The 16,716-nt window shown below is 39.0% G+C and overlaps 1 protein-coding gene across 1 annotated transcript; it reads right to left on the bottom strand.

Annotated features, from left to right (window-relative positions):
• Positions 1-385: 385 nt before the first annotated feature.
• bgnb (biglycan b) lies at positions 386-16,342 on the bottom strand. The gene is made up of 8 exons (XM_007568918.2): positions 16,088-16,342; positions 9,872-10,136; positions 4,516-4,628; positions 3,758-3,971; positions 3,508-3,618; positions 3,185-3,278; positions 767-905; positions 386-686 (listed from the first exon to the last, which is right to left on the bottom strand). The coding sequence occupies exons 2-8, from the start codon at positions 10,119-10,121 to the stop codon at positions 489-491; spliced, it is 1,119 nt and encodes a 372-aa protein (XP_007568980.1). The 5' UTR covers positions 10,122-10,136; positions 16,088-16,342; the 3' UTR covers positions 386-488.
• Positions 16,343-16,716: the final 374 nt, after the last annotated feature.

Raw genomic sequence — 16,716 nt, 5'->3', positions numbered from 1 at the left:
ATATACACTGCTTATCATTGTTTTACTTATATTTCTTACCAAAGAAAACGACAATAGACAATAGAACCTCAGTCACAATAACAACTATAGTAAAGATTGATGTGCTGAAATATTTCACAAGGTTTCAGCACTCTTCACACTGACTTAGATGGAAAATAGCTTCAAAACTGCAATCTGAAAATGCAAAGCTGGTTGCAGTTCTGCACAAATTCTGCTCTCCACCTACTTCAAGTTCTGGGATTATGTATTTCACTTTGCTGTCTACTCCATACGTTTATTACCCATCTCCTCCACTACTCGATTTCACCACAAAAGTAACAACTATAAACTCAATAATCTCAGACATAGATTCCTTTCGTGACATCTCAAGTTTTTTTTTTTTTTTTTTTTGTTTTTTTTAGACATTATTTAAATTATGGTTCTTCTATTCGTTTTTTTCCTCAACATTTTGACCTCATTCTTTGTGTTGCCGAGTATTTCCCTTGGTTTTATTTTTTGTAATTTCCGAACTGAATGGCAAACCGGTCGTTCACGCAGCGGAATGTTGCCGGCTGCACCTCCCAGTAGTTCACAGGGTTTTCAAACAGGCTGATGCCGTTATAGTACGTCCTCTTCATCCCGAACCCTCGGGGGCAGAAGTCGTCCACGCCCACCTGGCTGATGTTATTGGAGTGGAGATACACCACCTTAAAAACAAAGCAAGACGATAAGTTAGAACAAAAAAAATTTTTAAATCTGGTAAAAACAAAAAGTTATTCAGGCTAACCTGCAGGTACTTCATGTTCGGGAGGCCTTTGGGAACTCGTGTGAGCCGGTTGTTGTCCAGATGCAGCTCCCTCAGCATGGGCAAAAATGACAGGCTGCCATTCTCTATGTTGAGGATATGGTTAAAGCCAAGACCCAATCTAGAAAATGAAAGAAGAGAAAAAAAGTTTTAAATTCAAAAACCAGTGACTTGCTCTTAGAACAAATTCCACTCTTCACTACTTGAGTGTTCATCAAAGCACCAAAGTGCTTCCCCTTAGTTGGGCATAGAAGTGGCCATCTATAAAACAGTAGTTCAATTCTTTTCTTCAGAAAAGAAATTAAAACAAAGGCAACCAATTTGAATTTGTGCATTTCGCATGGGACCTTCTGACATTTAACCACCATTAAGCACACGGGTTGATTATTAAAATAGAGACTTGACATTTTAGAGAAGCAGATCTATTACTAACATTTGTGTTTTTAAGTTTTGCAATATTTATGAGATGAAAAAAAGTTTCTAAAGGTAATTACTAGGAGCCTTTTTTTTAACATCGATTACGCAAAAAAACTGCCGAGACAAACTATTTAAATTGAGACATGCAAATAAGAAAGATTAAAATGACATACCGAACCATTTTGCATTATTAGATAGTTCATTGGAACATATTAAGAAATGCCTCTACTGTGGTTGAGGACACACAATACATTTCAAAGTCTAAAGTCTCCACTAATTCTTATAAAACAACTATTTAGTTATTCCCACGCCCTGAAATCCATCTCAACTCGGAGCTCCCCGTTGTAAAGATTACACCAACCACTAATGGCTTCCATACTGCGAGGAGAATCGCACACTGTTAGTTGTGTTGTTCGGTTTGTTTAGCTAAATGACTCCCGTCCCGTCATACTGGAAGCATTTCAGTCAAAGGGAGGAGCATCAAAGAAGCTGTAGATCATGGGTTAGATTTAATTATCATGTTGAGTTTCCCTTATCTTTATTAGTGCTCCTCTTTGAAGGTTAATGTGAGGCAATTGTGTTTGTTTTGAAGGCTTGGGATTTAATGAACACAGCCCCAGTCATGACCATAGTATTTTTTATTTTTTTTATTTTTATTTTTTATGATACTTGCTGTGAACTCTCTCTACAGTGATTTGCAATGCATACTTTGGGAATTGGAGGGAAAATAATCTGTGGTCTTAATTTTTTTTTCTTTTTTTTTTTTTTTAGAAAATAAAAATCTAAAAAGAGTTACATGCACTTGTTTCCAGCCCCAGATTAATTGGTTTTATAACTTTGTGTTTACGCATTTGTCAGACAGTCAACAAATGAGGATATAAAAGTGCAGTTGACATCTAAGCTGACAATAAGCTACTGCTGCTTTGCAGAACCTCCTTCTGCTGCAATTACAAGTGGAAGCCTACCAGCTCTGCACATTTGGAGTCTGAAATTTCTGCCTGTTATTCTTTTCAAAATGTTTGTCATATTTGAAAAATACGTATTAGGTTTCGACCATTCAAAGACATAATTATGCTTGGTTTTAAATACAATAACTGTAGCTCTGGCGGTATGTGAAGGGCGGTTTCACATCAGTTTCAAGTTTCTGAAACTACAACTTTCCTTTCATGTATTTAGAGCCATCCATCTTTCCATGAATTATGATCAGCTTTCAACCCACCTGCAGCATCATATTACTGTAAAAATTAAAATGACAGACCTGCCCAAGAAAACCAATATGCTGTTTATGTGTAATATTTCCCCTCATTCCATCTAAGTTTGTCATAGATGACAAATTACTTTGTACTTTGTGTTGAGAAGAGCATGCTAAGTGACAATGGAAATCCCTGCTTGTTGTTATAACTTTTTTTTGAAAAAAGTACTTCTTTGAAAATATGGACTGTGGACACTGACGTTAGTGTTAGAAACATCTGTGGTAGCTGCAACATGTTGTGGTCTGAGATGGTATTTTAGACTTCTATAGTGTCTTCAATAGGATAATTCTTTTCCATACAATTTGCACACAAAAATAATATTTTCCAGCGTCCCATTAGATTGCTTTTTGAAGCAAAAATTAACCAAATGTGTGCTAAGAGAAGCGGCTTTTGTTGTTCATCGCTGCTTTTTGTGGATATTGTTTGTGCGTCAAATTTATCGGCGTACTGGAAACATGCGAATGCAAAGGTTCCAGCCTTAACCTTTGTTTGTAAAAAAAAAAAAATAAAATGAGATAAATTGTGTTAAAATGTTTAGCGTGTTTAAAATCTGTGTAATTGATTAATCAAAATTAATGAAATGTGATTAGTTGCAATCAAACCATGCCCCAGTTATTTTAGTCAAGAACTCTTGCTAAGATTTGAAAAGTTAATATTGTGGTTTGTGGCTGGTTTTCAGATGGAGATCAAAAACAGTCAAAACAGTTTGATGTCTAGGTGTGAAAAATACCTGTGGAGGTTTTTGTAGCGGCTCAGGTCCTCCAGTTCCACAGCCTGGATCTGGTTGTGGTCCAGATGAAGCTCATGAAGACTGTCTGGAAGATCTAAAGGTCAAACCCCAAACATTTGAGTTACACAGCATGAAAGTCAAATAAAACTGTTTAATATCTGAAAGGTTAATGCATGCAAAAAGATAAGTAAAATTAAACAAGGCTGAAGGTTTTTGGAGAGGTTAGAATAGCTTCAGGGAAACCCAGAGCCAATCCTTTAAATAGTCCACGAACTTTTGTTTCTAAATTTCTTGGACTTCAATCGAAATATCTGGCTTCCTACCTTTAGGCACTCCAGTAAGCTTGGCCTCTGATATGCGCAGATAATTTAATTTCAGTCCTTTAAAGGCTCCAGGCTCAAAACCACTGTTCTGGATAGGGTTTGCTCCCATTTCTGCAAGATAAAGTCAATATTAAAGCCATGAAATAAACTTTTCTCCCTTTAATTTACCAAGTCCGTGGTGGTGCCACACATACTGTGGCGAGTACCACAGAGTATCGCTGGGATTGTTGAAGTCATCGGCATTTCTAACCTATGCAGTGCATGTTGCCCAGTCCTGAGAAGGATCCAGCTGCCACCTTCTTGATGCGGTTCTCATGAATCCTCAGCTCAACCAGAGAGGCAGGCAGGTTTTTGGGGATGGCGGCCAGCAAATTCTTTGAAAAGTAGAGCTTCTGCATGTGCTTCAAAGGGGCAAAAGTCTTGGGATGGACTTTGGAAATCTTGTTATTCCTCACAGAGAGTGCCTAAAAAGAACAACAAATGAAAGCACAAAGTCAAAAGCTCTGCATTTCATACGGATAAGATCTTCATTAGGATTCTTTTTTTAAAAAGTGGATGTAGAAGAACATAAAGTTGTATGCAGAGTGCACAAAAGCTCCTTTATTTAGTCTCTGCTTGTACTGTAGTGATCCATGCAAGGTATAATCTGGTAAGGCTAAAGCAAATGCGCAAAGATAGTGAGCATTTGCTTTACTCAGGAAGTTCATAAACTGCCAGACTTAATATTTCTTTTGGTCAGGGATCTTGAATGAGGGTCAGTCTTGAGTAAAGCCTTTTTGCTTGGAAGTCCTCCACACTCCAAATTGGTCACGTTTTAACACAGTTAAGGTTTTCTGTGAACTGAGTGAGAAACAGAGGTGAAATAAACTTCTAAATCCCAAAGAAGATGAGGATCAAGCTGAACTTCCACAAAAATAAAGCCAATAAAAAGCTGCAGCTGCAAAAACTTCAAGAGGTCAGTAAGGAGCAGAGCATTATGAACAGATGCAGACTGTGTGTGTCTCTTACATATAAGTTAGTAAGGCCTTTGAAGTCATTTTCTTTTAGCTCAGTGATACGGTTGTTCTGCAAGTCCAGGAACTTGGTGTCTGGAGGAATATTCCTGGGCACCTCTGTCAAACCTGAAGACAAGACCAACAAAAACAGAGAAGAGAGTCATCCTCCATTAAATGCTTCCCATGGTGAGAGTCAACCAACACCCAAAAACCAGTTTGTTTTCAAAAGAAAACCTCAAAGGGTATTTCACACAGACACACGGTTTTAAAAAATAAATAGGTGCACACATCACAGCCCCATATAATCTTAAATGACTACTTTCGTGCTATTTTAATAAAAAGGTTGACATTGACGCATACTAGGAGGTCACACGTAGACATCTACAGTAGCAAGGGGACAGACTCACAAACACAGTCTCACAGAAACATGAACTCCCCTAATGCCAGATGGGGAAACCAGATGTTTTCCATCTGGTTTCCATTTGACATAAGTCACAAAGGATGGGACCGAAACGCCATAATCTAAGGCACACATCAAATAAAAAGTATGGGTGTAAAATGAACACATAAAATGAAAACACAAGCTGCGTGTGTTAATGTGCAAGTGATGTTAAGAACAAGTGTCTTCATTTTGTCATTTTTGTCCCTGTCCCTGAAAACCAAAAGCAGTTGCACTTCCTGGGGACATATTACAGAGGGAGGTTGAGCTTCTTTTTCATAAAGCTTATAGTTAAGAGTGGCTCAGGTTATATCCTAAGCTATAGTTATATCCTAAAGCTGCTATTAGAGTTACAGACTACTTTACTTTTCTACACTTCATTTTTGCATTAGTCACAGCTATTGTTGCAATTACTTTTATGTTCTGTCCCTATTTTTCTTTCTATATAAGACATACTTAGTTGCTAAGTGCTCCCTGTTTATCTTTTCCATAGAAAGTAGGCGTGGCCCAGCAATTCTAACTTTTGTCTTTGTCTCTGTTTTTTTATTTTTATATATATCAGTCTAACCTGTAGTCAGTCACGCCAGAGAGCTACAGATACTGAAACTGGTTCTGTTTTGGGTTTTCAGCCTGTGATTGGAGAGTGGTTTCTCTCCACAGTTGCCACAAGTCGTTCAACTACTAACTAACACATCACCACATATAGTTTATTACTTTTGCCTTGAAGTGTGACTATTTAACTATCCCTAACTGAAATAAATTCATGGTGTTGTACTCCAGTAGCTCTTGTAGCATCCCCACCAATAGGCTGTCTGTTTTTCAGGTTGGAGCTTGCCATCAGATGCACCTGGGCTCTGCTGTTCATTGTGCCTCATCTGCTTATTGGGGAGGTCAAGCCAATTGCTGCTGATTGTTGACGTCCACAATAAAATATGTGGTTTCTCAGAATTCACTGACGCTCATGCGGCTCATGCCGCTCCAATACCTGTCGCTACCAGGTAAGGTGGGGCTCGACTCAGCTTGGCTCTCCTTTCCACGCAGACAGAAAAGATGGTCAAACATGGCGGAAATACTCACTAAAACACAGATGTTCTCCAAAAAAAAAGAAAAAAAAAGGGAAAAAAAACCCCAAAGCTTAGTTCAAGTTTCAGATCTAGCAGAAAAACTTTTCTTCATCGTTTGTCACCACACAATTGACTGGAGACTCAAGAATGTGGAAACGCTCTTTATTCTTCAACGTTTAAAAGAATAACATGGAATTTGGAAAGTAATAAAGCTGACATTCCAGGGTCCTACTAATGAGCTGCTGCTATCTCTTCTTTTTGATGTGCCGACTATTTTCGTTTTGTGTACATTTTCCTTCCATGATTTAGTGGCTGGCAAAAAAAAAAACAAAAAAAACATGCAAGTTGGCACACCTCTACCTTTTTAAAACTTGTGAGATTGACTGCCCTGTGTCACTTTCTGTTGATGGACTATCAGCCCATCTAATGTGTATTTATCCTGGTCAACAGAATGAAGCTGGAAGAGAATCCGAGTGATTAAAGCTGAGTGCTCGCTAAAAATGGGTTCATTCAAGTGCATGTTTTTGCCATTTAAAACATCTCAGACTTAAGGCTGTAGCAATTTGAGAGAATGCAATATTAATATTTTATATCAATTTCTTTAATTTTTAACGGCTTGTAGTTGTTGACACCATGCTGCTCCCCTCGACCCCCGCTCCCAGGGTCCTCAGAATGACTGAGACTCTGAAAGCAGACCCCATTGCAACGCAAAAGTGGTGAATAACTCCCACTAATATTCTGGGTTTGAACATTTTAAATGACTATAGTTAAATCATAATGTTGTGAGTTGAACTTGATTGCACATAGCTTCTTCAAGGTCCTCGTAACTGTCATCACCCTGACTACGCTCTATTGCAGGTATGACACTGAATGCTGTTAATTACATTGGGCAACCCGAATTCAAAATAATTAAAATAATAAAAAAAAACAAAAAAATAAACTAATACACCTGCTTTATTCCTGAAGAAAAAAGACTCATTGCACAGCATAACCAGTAATCATAGAGACGAGCCACAGAGCCACGTGGACACATGTATCAGATGTGGTCAGAGGACGTGTAAGCACATCTCAACCCTGTTGAAACCTCATCTGGACCAGACCATGATGCAACGAGACCGACTGGTGAGAGCGCGCCAGCTGTCCCGATGGGACTCAACCAGCCTCCAACCACATCTGACCCACAAGACTATGCCCAGAGTTGTCCAACTACAGTTAACTTTAGATATATGGCTTAGGCTGTACTGTGCCACACCCTGAATGACACCACACAGGAACAAACCCTCAGCAGCTTCCTCTGGTAATTACCACACCCACTCAAAGCTAGGAGACCTGCTGCAGTGGCTCCTTCCAGGAAATTATTCCGTTTTTGCCACTGGTGAACCTACAAAAAAGTAATGCAGTGCAGTCCCAAAAATATTTAATATTCTTGGGAAAAAGATATATATATTTTTTATTTATTGTATGTTTAATTATGGTATTAAAATGCATAGTTAAGATTCATTCATTTGCTGTTTCAAATGAAGGATGATAGATTTTACTCTTGCACATATTAATTATTACAAAAGAAGAATTCAATAACCAACCTTGTTTAAGCCAACATCGACAACACACTGTAATTTAAACTTTAGAAGTAAATATTGTATGAACTTTCGAAAGTCAGACTGAAGTGTCAATCAGTAGTAATTTAGATAATGGTTCCACATTACCAGCAGAACTAAACCATTCATGAACAAGAATCTACCTACTAAGCAATCTTCAAAATTTTCATAGAGCATATCATTCTAAAGGTAGATTGCTCAAAAAATATGATTTTGTTGGATCTTCAAATAAAGCTCAGACTTTAAGGGTAAGATAAAAGTCTTCCTCTTTCATGGATTATTTTATAAATAAAATTGGTTAATTATTCCTTTTGGTGTAAAAGACAAATGCCAGCCAACGGTTATAACCAAATTTATTCAAAGCCCTGGTCGATTTAGAGTTAGTTATTTTCATTCAAACAAGAAGTTTGTTTCCTGGGCAAAAAAAAGGACATCTCTCAAAAGACCATAAAACAACGTAATGAAATATCGATTTACATTAAAAAATGTTTTCATTTCTCAACGGTCTATAAAAAAGAAAAATCTTCATTGACATTCAAATGCTTTTTTATAAATGCTGGCAATCTTTTGCATGTTTCCTCTGGATTTTACCAATTTATGTTTGGTGATGAGCTACAATTCTCTAAGTCCAACTTCCCATCCCTGCAAAACATCTATATTATTTCCAAGTCAGAAGTAATGTTAGTCAAATTAAAAGATTAAACTTAAAAGCCGAACTTTGCCAGTGGTCTGATTCATTTTGGGCTCAACTGTTAGTTCTGTTAAACGCATCAATATTTTGAAGGCAAGGACTGAATCAGATGGCAGGAACCAATAACATTTCTTTTGTAACTTTTCTTGTCTATGAATTACTGTTTTAAACCAGTGACTTCCATAATGAAGATGCTGTGAACCATGAAAGAAAAGATCTGATATTTTTCTTTCGATAGCCAAGTCCAACTATACTTCCAACTTGTTTTTGTGTTGATAGTGTGTCTACTAACTTACTTGCATCAAGGTGTAAAAAATATATATATATATATATCTAGCATTTTACTCAACTTTCTGCATGTAACCCTCCAAATTTATTTTGCATTTTGCAAAAAAAAAAAAAAAATTCACCAAGACCGTAATCAAGTGAATCCTTTAAACTTCAAAACCCCACACCGCAACTCTTCACCCATATCAGCCACAAATCCCAAAGCTTAAACACAAACTGACAACCCTTTCACCCGCTAAACCCCCCAGTCCCTCACCAACCAACACAAATTCTCAACATCATGTTGGGATGCAGGCTGAGAGGAGACAGACGCCACCACCAAAATACATCTGTTCTAAATAAGCACTTGACATCTCGGAAATTATACGCTTCCACATTTACCCGCTTCAGAAAAGACTGAGGACAGTAAATATACAGAGCTTTTAAAATGATGATTCAACAAAACCATCCCGTCTAAAGACAGATTTCTTATTGGAGCTTAATGGCAAGAATATCACAGAGACACTTTTTTTATTTATAGGATAGGACGGCTAGAGGACTTTAACTGCTCCCACAAAGGGAGAACTGTTTGCACTTTGAATATCCACAGGATGCTGAAATATAAACAGAATCCCAAAAAGACTGGTGCGCATAATAAAGCTTTTTTGATATAATTGAGTGTAATTTATTTGCATAAAAGTAGTATATACTGAGATTCCGTCTTGTCTGATCAAGCAGTATTACCAGAAGGGAAATCACAACAGTACAAGATCCTTCATTTAGATCTGGAAAGCCTTCTCATGCTGAACTTTTCATCATTTTGTATCCTGCCCTTCATCTTTAAATCTGTGTTCCCTCCATCTTGGATTTAATCAAATAATTAGCATGTGGTCTGACACACAAAACAAAACAAAAACCCTTCTCCAAAGTCAGTAAGGAAATGACAGATATCCTGTTTTTAGTGCAAAAATAATTCATTTTTCTCCACCACCCCTGATGTTGTTGATCCAGCCTTTTGCTTTTAATTACATTTTTTCTCTTTACTGTCATCTCCCACATAAAAAACAAACAAACAAAAAAAAAACTGGAACACATAATCCCTAAAGGAAATGTTTTTCCCAGTAAAAACATAACAGCATAACCAGGAGGGAGAAACTGCCTCTTTTAGACCCAATTTATGAGTTTGTAAAACTAGATTACTGTGTGCTCCTCAGCCATTAAAGTAGTGCCTTCATGTGTCTGACTTTCAACACTCTCGGGCTTCTTGTGCTGTTTGCCCACTGGGTGTCTTCACATGCACTCTCACTAACCGAGGTCCGAGCACTGGACGACCCGAAGCTGGCAGTGGCATCCGAACGGACACATGGGAACGTCGGGAGTGAGGATCTCCTCCGTGGCTGAGCCTTCGTTCTGATCCCTCATCATCGACATCATCCCGCCGTCCTCCAGACTGTCCAGGGCAAAGTCCCAAAAGCCCCTCTGTTCAAAGGGCAAAGCGGAGGAGCTAGAGAGCAGCTGGGCTGCACACAGCAATAACAAAAGGGAGCAATGTGGCAACATCTTAGACGAAGACACCTGGGAAAACATGGAGAAATGGGAGAGCAGCGTGAGTTTTACTGAATCTGAATGCAGCCACACGGAATGCCTTTGATTCTCAAAACTTTGATTGTGACCCATAAAGACCCATTCATTAAACTGGAATAACACTAATTTTTAGGAATTGTATCACTAAATGAAACGCATTATCCAGATGAATCACACACAGGTGGATGTTTGAAAACCTTTATTTCTGCTAATTATGATTATTTCCCACTTACAACAAATGAAGACATACATTTTTAATCTGACAAACTGACCTCATCTGAATGAGGTCAGTTTAATGAGGTCATCATCTAAGTCTTTTTGTTTTATATTTCTGTAAAACAACAAATGTTCTGTAACCTTTGCAGTCCTTTGCATGCAATGGAGGTGTTTCATCATTCACACTTTAAAACCAGTTATGAAAAATCTTAATCATGCTTGGAAAACCTTTGGTAAAAAAAAAAACTGTTAAAATGGATTGAAAATGAGTCAAAGTGATGCATATTTTCTATCATGATGCATAGTTTTGGAAAAGGTTAAATTAACTGCTGCAAATGATCTCAAACTACTTTTTTTTTTCTTGACCTACGTCTGCAGGTGCAGAAGACTGCAAACTTATTGGAAATATACAGGTGATGCATTCAATGTAACATACAGACAGTGCCTCATTTCCAACGCTGTGACCCTCCCAACTGGGAAATCCTGTCACTAACGTGGAGTCAATGAAGTGGTCAAAGGATATTATGAAATGGTCTACTTATCCTTAATTACAAGGGCCCTACTGTTTACACCACACCTCACAAGCAGACTCGGGCTGGAGGCTAAAGAGGAGAAATGCACTCATTCCCCCGGTCCCACTTGCCAGAAAATGACCCAGCTAGGGAAAATGTCTCCTACTACCACACCAAATTTTCACTATCCGTCTGCTGCCCTCCAATGTTCCCGGCAAAGTGAGTCGCTTGCTCACTGCCCAATCAGATAGCAAAGAATGTATTACCTAAAATGATGGAAAGGTTTATTCTTTTAAATTGGGCTTTGCAACAAAGCAGGCCATTCACTTGCGAGGAAGTGTCTGGATATTGTGAAACGCAGTCTCCATGATGTCAGAGTTGTGTGCACACACACGCATACACACACACACACACACACTTGCCACACACTAATCAAGGTCCCCAGAACTTTTAACATGTTTGTGTCTGTTTGTTTGCGACTTGACAAACCAAAAGGTGAACTCAACCTGTAAATCCAGACGAAAAAATATATGTATTTCATGGATGAACCAATATTTTTACTTGGTCAATTGATTTGGACAGCAGGAACTGTGAGCCTTGGGGCTAATCCAATTAAGTAAAACCGGTTCCCACACGACACACATGGACGACCTGAAAGCCTGTAATCGCCAACCTTGTCGTGCCAGTTCCTCCTCTGACCTTGTCTGTTGTTTATTGTGTGTAGGCTGGAAAGTCTTGTTGTTAATATGTAGGGCACAAACAATACGTTTGTTGAGGAATCTTACTGTGATGTAACATGATATCTACGTCAAGCTACAGGGGTGTAAGATGGAGTTTATCTTATTGTCAGAGTCAAAAGTCATGGATAACAAAGAAGAATGAATTAGGAGGAATTTGGGTCATTTACTTCCAGATGTCTAAATGCGCCTTTTTGTTGTTGTAACGGTTTACTGTGCCTCATTTTACTACAAATACATCTAAATGTTTAGTATCCCATTATAAACATGCTTAAACTTAATTCCCCCATATGTTTTATCCAAAGACGTTTATCCATTTACCGTACGTCTGATTGTAGTTTAAATCCGTTCGTGCAATCCTCTCTGCAACTGAAGGGGTTTTAACTCTATTCAAAGAAATACTCGCTACAATTTGGGAGAATTCAAGGCAATGAAACAAAGAGCCCGTGCATGATGTGAACCTGGGCTGAAAGCATGAATAAATGGCTCACTGCAGACTGGTCTTTGTAATAAAAATAGCTGCCAAATTATACCATTTTGTAGAAAAGAAAGAAAACACCACTGGCCTTGGCTTAACCAGAAGAATGCAGCCAAGAGGACACGGGGAGAGCATATAGAGTCAACATCGCATAATCACATGCGACATACAAAGATGCACAAAAGAGCTCGGTTGTACACCAGACTTATTTATAGACCGACAACTTTAGCTGTTTATTCTTTGCATCGTGACTGCAACTACGAATTGTAAATCTCGAAATGTGACACCGGCACTCCAACTCGTGGGGCAGTTTTTGTCTCGGTTTACAGGGCAACAGTAGCAGACAAAGAGTTGCAGAAGGTCTGGGTGTGATTGAGGGAAACAGGCAGATGTGAGCCAGTACAGTCTCTCATCAGCACTTCTGACGTATAGAGTTGCTATAAACACAACATAACGATAAGACTAAACTACATCCCACAATCAAGCTGCCCTAATAACCACTTTTATCTGGCTCTGCTGTTTGTGCACATAAATTCCTCATCTCTCCCTTCAGTTAAGCTGCAAGCTGTCAAACATCCGGCACTGATGAAAACAAACCAAAGGCAGAGATTTTAATTGTTGTTGCTTCAGCTTTCCTTCCACCCAACGGCCGCGAATGGTTTAATGGATGGATGCATGCATAGGCGGCTATTTCTGCCTTGCTATAATGTGTGGGGCTGTGAAGAGTGTGTATGTGAGTTCAGAGGGATGGGCGTAGGGTTAGACGGGAGAATGAAAAATGACCCCCCAAAAAAAACATAAATAAAGTTGGGTTACGAAAGACACAAACAGAAAGTGGGAGTTATATGTCAACAGTCTTATTGCTGCTCTACATGGCCAAAGACAAAAGTTAGCGCTGCATAATACTGTCTGTTCTTTCCTGGACATTGAAAGTTACTTTCTGAAGCACTCAAGCACTTTCTAAGTACTTGAAGGCTACTTTCCAGAATGCACAAGGCACTATACTGAAAATTAGTGGATGAGAAGTATTCGAACTTCAGCATACATTTTAATATTGCCTCCTTCTAATAAATCTTATTTCCTTTAAGCATCCAGTATCTTCCAGGAAAAGTACCAAAATGGGTTTTAAGAAATACATAGCACTACTGGACACCTACTGGCTAAGTACCCTTTTAAGACCCACTTCATAATATAGCCTAGAACCCAGAAATTTATAGCAAGGTAACCACTAATGCCCAAGAAAGTAACCAGTAAGCTCCAGGAAAGTTCCAGTAAAATGACTGGTAAGCTCAAGAAAGGGACCTTGAAGTTGCAGAAAAGTACCTCATGAGTTTCAAGACTGTAATCATAAAGTTCCATGAACACTAAAGGAGAGTACCCATTAATTCCCTAAAGAAAGCCTGGAGAGCACATAGTACGATCCAGAAATGACCTTGGACGTTCTGGAAACATGTCAGGTAAACGTAAGCTCCTAGAAAGTTCAGGAATATACTCTTTCTAAATTCTAGAACATACATGTTAGATGTATTTTCACCTGAAAAGTACATAATACACCCCATCCATCCATTTTCTGAACACCCTTGTCCCTCAGTGGGGTCGGGAGGGGTGCTGGTGCCTATCTCCAGCTAACATTCCGGGCGAGAGGCGGGGCACATCCTGGACAGGTCGCCAGTCTGTCGCAGGGCCATAATACACCCCGTAACATGTAAATCTGTCTGGAACTATGTAGGCATGCACTGAAGCTGACAAGATTCTCCTGTTTCATATTGATATGAAGCTTCCCAAATCAACGATGAATCAGTTAATGGAAGGTGCATCTTTTCTCCTCCTGACTGAAACTCCTCGATGCAGACACGCCAGCCAAGAGAAACTGGAAACCTTTGGTTTTTCTGTACACAGCAGCTAAAACATAATTCAGCAGTTAAGTTGTCTAAGTTTCTTTTCATTTAAACTTCAGGAAGGGTAACAACATTTAAGTAAGTTTGAGATTTTATAAAACCATCAATTCTATTAAAAGTGTTGTCTCTGTGTTCTGGACAGGTCCTAACTACTCATTGGCGCTGCTAGAAATCCCCAAGGGTGGACATGCCTCAATCCTCCACAGTTCTGGTCGACACATACAACACTCCTTTATTTCATCTTTCCCCCCAGTAAATGCTGTTTTTACAGACAAGTTAAGGTGAGCTTGCCAAGTGCCAGCTGGCACCTAATAGCTGCTGTATTGGCAGCTGCCACGTCAACACTGAGTGCTGATTAAAATCACATGGTTGCTTCAGCTGATCTTAGTGCTGACTGAACATGAAATATTAGACACATATTGGTACACCAATGCAAGGTCTTAATCGGTGTTTTCATTTAGGACAGTGTTGCCGTTCTGAACTTGATCCAAGCTGCAATAAACTCCGGACAAATAAAACGCAAATAGCTAAATGTACACAAGCGCTTTTGCATGTGGTAAACCGGCAACTTTATGGAATATACATAAACACGTGTGGTTCACAAATAATCTGTGAAAAACAATCTGGCTACTTGACTCGACTTCCTTCACTTCATTGTGCCAAGCGCTCTTCTGTGCAATCCCTAATTCTTGTCCTCCTCTGACATGAAGGCAGTTACTGCTAGGCGGGTCCGGTAAGCACACTCGGGTGGAGTTAACGCCACCAGCGGCTGTAATTTGGTGAGTTCTGTGCCTAAAAAAAGGATCTGCTTGGCAGCTACTCTTGTGCCGCCAAGCTTCGATGTGGTGGCAAGTTGTCCGGCATTGCAGAGATGAGGCCCAAGTAAAGCTGAGCGGAGGAAAAAGAGTAACACAGATACATGAAAGTAAGGCCAAATGTCTCAGCAGCAGAGAGATTTGGTGAGACCTGAAGGTTCGCACCTGTGGGCAGATGGTTTTTGCTCTAAGAGTACAGATTTTCTGAAGTAAGAATAATAAAGCAGAGAGGCCCTCTAGAAGAATTGAAATAAAAAGCCACTGCTTGGATGCAGCTATTTTAAAATTCAGCCTTCAAAAGAACGAAGGAGAGAACTCGGAGAGAATATGACACAATTAAAACAGAGACATGGACATACAGGGAGTTAGAGAGAACACAGACTGGCAGGTACACAGTGGTCAACCCACAGACTGGCTAATAGGCAGGCAGGGAGGAAGGTCAGGAAATACACACATCACACCATCAATTTCCACTGTCTGACCAATTTTCAGAAAGTCTGACGTGGTGCTGTTTGGGCCCATACAGTCTAAGTATTTAGTTTCATGAATACAGGTTTTGTGAACATTAAAATATAAAAAATAAAAAAAAGACTAAGTACTTCATCTATGAGCTGTTTTTTTTTTCCAATTGGTGTTTGGTTTACTGTAACACACCACAATAAAGCATCAACTAACTATGAGTCCAGGACTGGGTTGTGAAATGAGTTGCACGTTGTACCTTGGAAATATCTTGAATTTGAGTCTTATTTAAAAGTAAAGGTGTATTGATTGAGGGATAAACGTCAGAAAGTGCAATGCAACTTAATTATCACATCCCTTGAGCTGAGTGGAGATTATTTGCGCCATCTAGTGTGCGTGTCGAGAACTGTACAACCAAACTGTAACAGGTTGAGTGGAATAACTGCATACGTTTTTTTCTTATGCAGATATTATTTTCTATCCTCTTCTTTTCTTTTAATTTCCCTTTCTTCTGTTTTCTTTTCTTTTCTTTTCTTTTATTTTCTTTTCTTTTCTTTTCTTTTCTTGTCTTTTCCTTTCCAACAATAGTTCCGAGTTCAGCACGTTTAAACGTAAAGATTTGTTAATGCAATTGCTTCCTCTCTGTAGCATGAATAGCAACATTAAGACGCAGCCTACATTGAAAATAAAGAAAAAATATTAATAATAAAAAAATCTTAATGTGAAGCAATAGATAGAATACCAAAACTAAAATAGCCAAAAATAAAATGTCAGGTCTGAATAAAATCAAACTACTTTAGAAAGTATAAAGTAATCAAACTTCCTACCTTTTTTTGTTGTTGTTGTTGAAGAAATAAGATTTTCACTCCGAAATAAACAGGATAAAGGAGATTTTTTTTCTCTCTCTCTCTCCTTCTCCCCCTTCTCCCTGTGAAGACTTAAAGACGAGCTGCTATATTTTCATCACATTTAGGGATAGTCGCGGTGTCTCCCTCTCACATCCAGTCGCAGCTCCTCTCCCGCACTGCGTTCCTCTGCGAAACGTGTCAGACCACCGCGTGTGCGTCGGGGAATGACTGCGTGTCTGGAGAGTCTAGCCCATAAACTTAACAAGCCAGCCTACTTTCTGGCTTTCGGGGTGGAGGGAAGAATGGGAAGTTGAAAGTTGAGGAAAATTATTTAGTCAAACGCATAATTAAATAAATCTTCACAATCACCCGTTTAGCATAAATGATGTTCACAGAAAATGTGTCCTCAGCTAGTTATCAGACATTAAAACAGTGGGGGTGGGATAAAAGTTACAACCCCCTTTACTCTGTCAACACCAAATAAAATACAGTGAACCCAATTTCCTTCAGAGCTCAGTCATGTGTAGTTCAGTCTCGGGAATAAATCCTGCTGCTTTGTGAAGACATCTAAGATTTGTTAGGCTGCACAGTGGCGCAGTGAGTCGTTG

Source organism: Poecilia formosa, unplaced genomic scaffold (assembly GCF_000485575.1).
Source record: "Poecilia formosa unplaced genomic scaffold, Poecilia_formosa-5.1.2 Scaffold232, whole genome shotgun sequence".
NCBI lineage: Eukaryota > Metazoa > Chordata > Actinopteri > Cyprinodontiformes > Poeciliidae > Poecilia > Poecilia formosa.
Note: the sequence above shows the minus strand (reverse complement) of the source record. Positions and strands in the feature narration are given on the sequence as shown.

Bases quoted from the DNA above. Each gene is read 5' to 3' on its own strand.
- bgnb (XM_007568918.2), bottom strand. From the start codon at position 10,121: ATGTTGCCACATTGCTCCCTTTTGTTATTGCTGTGTGCAGCCCAGCTG. The intron at 4,629-9,871 runs GTTAGTGAGAGT...TCTTGTCTTCAG, and splicing joins CGTCCAGTGCTCGGACCTCG to GTTTGACAGAGGTGCCCAGG. The intron at 906-3,184 runs GTATTTTTCACA...TTCATTTTCTAG, and splicing joins CGCTACAAAAACCTCCACAG to ATTGGGTCTTGGCTTTAACC.